Source organism: Procambarus clarkii, chromosome 28 (assembly GCF_040958095.1).
Source record: "Procambarus clarkii isolate CNS0578487 chromosome 28, FALCON_Pclarkii_2.0, whole genome shotgun sequence".
NCBI lineage: Eukaryota > Metazoa > Arthropoda > Malacostraca > Decapoda > Cambaridae > Procambarus > Procambarus clarkii.
This window is the reverse complement of record NC_091177.1, coordinates 852,501-861,090: the sequence shown is the minus strand read 5'-3', so window position 1 is coordinate 861,090 and position 8,590 is coordinate 852,501. Positions and strand designations below refer to the sequence as shown.

Below are 8,590 nucleotides of genomic sequence, written 5' to 3'. Positions count from 1 at the left end.
CTGTTCCTCTGGTCTCTCCCTCGGGCTCCACTGTTCCTCTGGTCTCTCCCTCGGGCTCCACTGTTCCTCTGGTCTCTCCCTCGGGCTTCACTGTTCCTCTGGTCTCTCCCTCGGGCTTCACTGTTCCTCTGGTCTCTCCCTCGGGCTCCACTGTTCCTCTGGTCTCTCCCTCGGGCTTCACTGTTCCTCTGGTCTCTCCCTCGGGCTTCACTGTTCCTCTGGTCTCTCCCTCGGGCTTCACTGTTCCTCTGGTCTCTCCCTCGGGCTCCACTGTTCCTCTGGTCTCTCCCTCGGGCTTCACTGTTCCTCTGGTCTCTCCCTCGGGCTCCACTGTTCCTCTGGTCTCTCCCTCGGGGCTCTAAATCTCGAAATCATCTGAAGGTAACTTCAAGGTGAACCTTGATGACTCCCTCAAGTCTCCAGTATCAGAGGATTGAGGGTACTGGTGGGTATGGCTTGTGTTTAGCATCAGTTCCTCTCTCTCTCTCCCCCTCTCCCTCTCCCCCTCTCTCTCTCTCCCCCTCTCCCTCTCTCCCTCTCTCTCTCTCCCCCTCTCCCTCTCTCCCTCTCCCTCTCTCCACACCTCGCTCGTCTTCTGAGACAATTGCCGTAGAGAAGATTTGCCTTCTGTTAACGTGGGGAGAATCCATATGTTCTTGTTTGTTGTTCTGTGCTGCTGCTGCACGTGTTTGTGGGTTCATTGTTCTCCAGCTCTAGGGCCCTGCCTCTATTCAGGCTAGGAGTGAGGAGCAAAGATTAGGCGCGCACAAGTGTGAGAGTGTGAGAGAGAGAGAGTGTGTGTGTGTGTGTGTGTGTACTCACCTAATTGTACTTGCGGGGGTTGAGCTTTGGCTCTTTGGTCCCGCCTCTCAACTGTCAATCAATTGGTGTACAGATTCCTGAGCCTATTGGGCTCTATCGTATCTACATTTGAAACTGTGTATGGAGTCAGCCTCCACCACATCACTTCCTAGTGCATTCCATTTATTAACTACTCTGACACTGAAAAAATTCTTTCTAACGTCTCTGTGGCTCATCTGGGTACTAAGTTTCCACCTGTGTCCCCTTGTTCGTGTCCCACCCGTGCTGAAGAGTTTGTCTTTGTCCACCCTGTCAATTCTGTGTGTGTGTGTGTGTGTGTGTGTGTGTGTGTGTGTGTGTGTGTGTGTGTGTGTGTGTGTGTGTGTGTGAATACAGAGAAAAGGGTCCACATTACCCTCCATAGTCCAGAGTTGGGAGAAGAAGTACTTCACAAAACGGACAGAAAAAAAGAAAGATCTAGGAGTTGATATCACACCAAACCTGTCTCCTGAAGCCCACATAAAAAGAATAACATCGGCGGCGTATGCAAGGCTGGCTAACATCAGAACTGCCTTCAGAAACCTGTGTAAGGATTCACTTAGAACCTTGTATACCACATATGTAAGACCAATCCTGGAGTATGTGACCCCAGCATGGAGCCCGTACCTTGTTAAGCAAAAGACGAAGCTGGAAAAAGTTCTGAGGAATGCCACTAGACTAGTCCCAGAACTAACAGACATGAGTTACGAGGAAAGGCTGTATGAAATGCACCTCACGACGCTGGAAGACAGAAGAGTAAGGGGAGACATGATCACTACCTACAAAATTCTCAGAAGAATTGACAGGGTAGGCAAGGATACTGTTTAACACTGGTGGTACGCGAACAAGGGGACACAGGTGGAGACTCAGTACCCAAATGAGCCCCAAGGACGTCAGAAAGAACTTTTTCAGTGTCAGAGTAGTTAACAGGTGGAATGCATTAGGCAGTGATGTGGTGGAGGCTGACTCCATACACAGTTTCAAATGTAGATATGATAGAGCCCAGTAGGCTCAGGAACCTGTACACCAGTTGATTGACAGTTGAGAGGCGGGACTTAAGAGCCAGAGCTCATCCCCCGCAAGCACAATTAGGTGAGTACATCACCACCTGGAGCGCCAGCTGGAGATATATATTTAAGAACCATCTGCTTGTCTCCTCACACAACACTCCCCCCCCCCCGAACTCCACCCCCCAACACATGGCGCACACGCCTCCACCTGCAGCAATGCCCCCTCCCCCCCCACACTATCATGCTCCAGAGTAACAACATTCGCCCCCCCCCTCCTATACCTCAGGACCCCTATCTCCGCCCCCCTCCTCACAAACACTGTCAAACAGTACCCCCCCCCCCCCACCCGCGATAGCAGCCACATAGTAAGGACTGATGATTTAAATGCTTTCACAGCACGCAGTATACCCTTTCACCACCAAAGATCACATTCACTCCTAAAAAAAGCTACCACTTACGTCCCTCCACCCCACCAACACCCCCCCCTGCCCCCCCACCCCACCAACACCCCCCCCTGCCTCTCCACCCCACCAACACCCCCCCCTGCCCCTCCCCCTGTCCCTCCACCAACACCCCCCTGCCCCTCCCCCCCATCAACACCCCCCCCCCCTGCCCCTCCACCAACACCCCCCCTGCCCCTCCCCCCCATCAACACCCCCCTGTCCCTCCACCCCCCCCCTGCCCCTCCACCAACACCCCCCTGCCCCACCCCCCCCTGCCCCTCCCCCCATCAACACCCCCCTGTCCCTCCACGAACACCCCCCCCCTGCCCCTCCCCCCCATAAACACCCCCCCTGCCCCTCCCCCCCCCCCATCAACACCCCCCTGCCCCTCCCCCCCATCAACACCCCCCTGCCCCTCCACCCCACCAACACCCTCTCCTTCAGTCTTTTACCACACTATGACCACCCCCCCACGCTTTCCCTGGTCAAACACCAGCCTCTCCTCCACCCAAACAACAATCATTCTGCCTCTCCTCCACCCAAACAACAACCATTCTGCCTCTCCTCCACCCAAGCAACAACCATTCTGCCTCTCCTCCACTCAAACAACCACCAATTCTTCTTCTCCACCCAAGCAACAACCATTCTGCCTCTCCTCCACTCAAACAACAACCAATTCTTCTCCTCCACCCAAGCAACTACGTTCCACAAGTGAGACCAAGCCAGAAAATTACTTCCCCCCCCCCCCCACTCCAATGTCTCTACTCAATCTGGATTTAATTTTTAAGTTTTGCCCCGAGGGGCGAGTATATTGGGCAGCGCCACTCATCCTGTGAGTGGACACACGGCCAAAGTGACAGTATTGGGCAGCGCCACTCATCCTGTGAGTGGACACACAGCCATAGTGACAGTATTGGGCAGCGCCACTCATCCTGTGAGTGGACACACCGCCATAGTGACAGTATTGGGCAGCGTCACTCATCCTGTGAGTGGACACACCACCATAGCAGCATGTACAACACTCCCCAATAGGAAGAAACCCCCGCTGGGTTGTTTATTCTGTCCCTTGTACCCAGACACAGCTGGGACTTGCTTAACTGTCTCAAGTGAACAGCATATCAGACAAGAAAATTAACATCTGTCAACCCTTACAATCTTACGTTATCTTGCGGGTGCAAAATGGGGGAATCTTTTAAGAACAGTATCAATATTTGACAAATAGTGTTTTCCTAACTCAAACAATCTGGGGTTTATTATTCTACACATATTTCTATTGTGTCTCAGGTGTTCACATTCACGTACATAGTGGTCAAGGTGAGGTGTCCGTCACTCTCACCACAGATTCTGCAACTCCACTGGTACACTGTTGTTTCCATCCCGAATCTCCATGGATATTTATATCAAAGACGGATTCTCGCTATTACTGGTTCTCTCCCTCGTCCTCCTCCTCTTCGTCTATAATGATTGGGATTGCCAGCTGCAACCATGTTGTACCAGCATACAAATTCACTGATTTGTGCTTCTATCCTCTTTCTCAGTTACCTTGTCACGGTGATGTTGCCTGACAATTCCTCTAATTTGTAGAAGGGTCTTGGGTATGAAGAATTCAATATGGTCTCCTTCAAAGCCAGCACATCTGCTTGTTCATTTCCACAGATTCCAACATGGGAGAGGATCTACAGAAACTTGATGACTCTTCTCTGGTTGGTTAGTACCCTCACAGCTCTCTTAATTTCAACGACTATCGCAAGATTTTCTGCCCGATTTTTACTTAGGCTTTGTAGCGCTGCTTTTGAATCAGTGCAGATCACTGCGCTATTAGTGTTCCGTTCAAGGAATCTTAACGCCATAACAACGGCAGTTTGCTCTGCTTGCGTTGAAGAGGCATAGTTCTCAATACGTGTTTTTTCCCTCATTTCCGCGTCGAAAGGCATTTTTCCTAATAACAGTGGATGCTGAACCTGCCCTGCTATTGACAGGGTTAGATGACCCATCAGTGTAGATTTTATCTAGTTCATCTCCGACTTCTTTATAAATTTTCCCGAGATATTTGTGTCTCATTTCTTGTGGTAACATATTGGATTTTTTCGTTGCCATTTCATTGATGATAATCCTCCATGGGTCATCCACCCAGGGAGGTAACCTCTCTACAGGGAGGAGCTCACGGGCTTGCTCAAGCCCTTGCTCAAGACTGATCTGTGATGAAATTCTTTGCTTCTCCTGTTTCCTCCTGTAAGTAGCACAGAACTCAGTCTTTTCTTGCCAATATCATTGTAATGGGAACCTCTGGCTATCCTAATTGTAAGTTTAGCTTTCAGTTCCTTAATTTTCCTTTTAACACTGGGGACAACTCCTCTCGTAGATTAGATGTTTTCGCAGTTTTTGGGATTCCAAGAATGATTGTAATGGCTTTATTTTGTATGTTTTCGAGCCTTTTCATATCACTTTGGGAATAGGTGCACATTACTGGTGCGGCATAGTCTATGACGGAGCGCACATAAGCTGTGTACATCATTTTAAGCACGGCAATAGAGGCGCCATGTCCATTCCAGATCATAGCTTTCAGTACCCTGAGTCGACTTTTGCATATTCCTATGAGTTGATTGAGCTCCTTTTTCTTTCCCTTGTTAGAGCCGACAGTGACGCCTAAGTATAGATAGTGGTCAACCCATTCAAGTGTGACACCATTAATTTGTAGTTCATTTTCTCCGCGCTTGTGGTGAGAGTATGCTTTTTTCTCGAGTAGAAAGTGAAACCGAGCTCAATACATTTCTTTCCAAGGAGTTCAATGGACTGTTTAATTTTTCCCAAGGTTGGGGCTTGAATTAGCTCATCTGCATATCCCACTTGTTGCGTCTCTTCCGGAAAATCAATATTTGCAATGGCGTTCGTAAGTACATTGAATAGTGTGGGGCTTAAGACTCCTCCTTGGGGTGGGGGGGGGTTACCTAGTTCCATATTCATTGTTCTTGAGACTGCTCCATTGAAGCAGACCTTGGCTTTCCTCCCTGTGAGGTAGTCTTCAATCTATTTCATGAGTCTTCCCTTGACACCCATGCATACAAGCTCGTACAGGATCGCAATCCCCTGTGCTTTGTCGAAAGCTCCTTTGATGTAAACACATAGAGTACTTAGCTGTTTCATTAGCCAAGTAATTAACTATACAATTTGCCGTGCTCCATCCTTTAACAAATCCATTGACCCCCCTCCCATAACCTGCCTATTTTATGCAACAGTCGGTTCAGAATGATCCTTTTAAGCATCTTGCAAGAGCATGACCTGAGACTGATGGGTCTGTAATTACCAGGGTCATTGGGCTTCGGTATGGGAACAATTATTGCGTGTTTCCATTGTGCGGGCAACTCTCCACTTAGGAATGACTTGTTAAACAGGTGGAGTAGTGGATTCCCAGACGCCTCACACAGTGCATTGACCATGTCATACGTGACACCATCTTCACCAGGTGCTGTACTTTTACCCTTTTTCATAGCCCCCTTACTTCCTGGGCTGTGATTGGTTGTCCATACTCATCACTAGACTGTGCTCTTGTTATCCTAATTCTTCTGTCATTATGCCGCAGGAGCTGTTCCCTGCTGATTTCTGCAGGAAGGGAGGAGGAGGAGGATGCATCACTCCACTTGTGTACTAGTTCTTCAGCCTTACTCTGGGGATCTTTGTGAGCCGCAGGCAGGGTTCTGCCCCCCCCTTAGCTATCTGAATTTTTGCCCTCACTTGTCTTGCAGATGTTTCTCTTCCAATGGAGCTATTAGGTCAATCCATTGTCTTTCCCGCTCTTTAATCTTCTCTTCCCTGGCTACTTGACACACAGTTTTAAATAGCTCTTGGTTGCTGTCAGTGGGATGTCTCCGGTACTCTCTACTCATGTCTTACATTTGCATTGTGCATCTTTATGTAATCGTTCTCATACCATTTTATTTTATTTTCCAGAAGGTTACTTCGCCCAGTCATACGGCACGGAACTCTGAGACTACTCCCAATTTGGTGATAAAGGTCATCAACAAATTTATCAATGTCTTCTGGGATTTGGTATTCCGTGAACCAGTCACTCATCTGGAGCCAGGGGGACAAACAGGTCAGGATGTACCCCTTGTCCTATCTGACTTAGTCTTAAGATCTAGCTTCTAGTGTGACTAATAAGTCAGCAGCAGCGGCACCAAGTGTGTAACGCTCTCACTACCAACTGTGGCAGGTCGTGGATGGCTACACGGCCCAGAAATTAAGACTAAAGCTAGATAACACTGCCCAGAAATTAAGACTAAAGCTAGATAACACTGCCCAGAAATTAAGACTAAAGCTAGATAACACTTCCAAGAAATGAAAGTTGTTGTGTGTAGTACCATGGCACCCATGGAGTGACGCCTGGTTATTGAATGATCATGAAGAACCAAGTGGAGCCCCTGGCCTGCATGGACACCAAGAATCTTGTAGGGTTAAAGCAAAATCTTATACTGGCTTAGATAGCAGCAGCTGGAAGTCTTTAGGAGAAGCAAGTATTTGCTAGCATCTCAGTGTGGCCTGTTCTCGTTGATGCTTACGTTAATCTTCGACTTTTGAACACGGTAGATAACCATACGAATGATACATTATACATATACGTAATATATATTATATAATATATACATATATATTATATTATATATATACGAAAGTACTTGAGGAAATTCCTGTTTCAATTCTTCGTGGTCTGTCACTAACACGTGATGAAAAATGTGACAATTTTCGTGATTTACACACACACACTATATTATATATATGTATTATACATATATATATATATATATATATATATATATATATATATTATTAAATATGACCGAAAAAAGTAAGATTAATAATTCTAACACGAATTTTCTCAATCTTTCGTACATTTCTTTTCACTGCTGGTGGTAATTCAAAAATCAATTCTCCAAAATTCATTTTTATTTCTAGTCTGACGCGACACTTGAGCGCGTTTCGTAAAACTTATTACATTTTCAAAGACTTTAGTTTACACATACACAACTGAATTGAACTTACACATCTCCGATTTGTTTATATCTACATTTGAGTGAGGTGGATGGGGTGAGGTGGTATTAATAGGGTATTAAATTCATCAACACAAGACAGAACACGAAACAATGGGTATTGAATGGAAGTGATTGTAGAAAGCCTATTGGTCCATATTTCTTGATGCTTCTATATTGGAGCGGAGTCTTGAGGTGGGTAGAATATAGTTGTGCATTAATTGGCTGTTGATTGCTGGTGTTGACTTCTTAATGTGTAGTGCCTCGCAAACGTCAAGCCGTCTGCTATCGCTGTATCTATCGATGATTTCTGTGTTGTTTACTAGGATTTCTCTGGCAATGGTTTGGTTGTGGGAAGAGATTATATGTTCCTTAATGGAGCCCTGTTGCTTATGCAACAGGGCTGGTGGTAATTCAAAAACCAAGAACCTGGTTGTGCATAACCAGTGCTTATGCACTGGTTATGCACAACCAGTGCATAAGCAACAGGGCTCCATTAAGGAACATATAATCTCTTCCCACAACCAAACCATCGCCAGAGAAATCCTAGTAAACAACACAGAAATCATCGATAGATACAGCGATAGCAGACGGCTTGACGTTTGCGAGGCACTACACATTAAGAAGTCAACACCAGCAATCAACAGCCAATTAATGCACAACTATATTCTACCCACCTCAAGACTCCGCTCCAATATAGAAGCATCAAGAAATATGGAACAATAGGCTTTCTACAATCACTTCCATTCAATACCCATTGTTTCGTATTCTGTCTTGTGTTGATGAATTTAATACCCTATTAATACCACCTCACCCCATCCACCTCACTCAAATGTAGATATTAACAAATCGGAGATGTGCAAGTTCTATTCAGTTGTGTATGTGTAAACTAAAGTCTTTGAAAATGTAATAAGTTTTACGAAACGCGCTCAAGTGTCGCGTCAGACTAGAAATAAAAATGAATTTTGGAGAATTGATTTTTGAATTACCACCAGCAGTGAAAAGAAATGTACGAAAGGTTGAGAAAATTCGTGTTAGAATTATTAATCTTACTTTTTCGGTCATATTTAATAATATATGTCTACAGGAAAGACTGCTACCAAAATATACTAATATATATATATATATATATGTCGTACCTAGTAGCCAGAACGCACTTCTCAGCCTACTATGCAAGGCCCGATTTGCCTAATAAGCCAAGTTTTCATGAATTAATTGTTTTTCGACTACCTAACCTACCTAACCGAACCTAACCTAACTTTTTCGGCTACCT

General features: G+C 46.0%; 1 protein-coding gene across 1 annotated transcript in view; it reads left to right on the top strand.

The window, feature by feature from the left end:
* Positions 1 to 8,590, top strand: part of LOC138369325 (uncharacterized) — a 13,760-nt gene that overhangs the window by 843 nt on the left and 4,327 nt on the right. The window contains exons 2-3 of the mRNA XM_069332554.1: positions 3,578 to 3,651; positions 6,242 to 6,386. Of these exons, the coding sequence (XP_069188655.1) occupies positions 3,578 to 3,651; positions 6,242 to 6,386 (219 nt within the window). The remainder of the gene's footprint in view (positions 1 to 3,577; positions 3,652 to 6,241; positions 6,387 to 8,590) is intronic.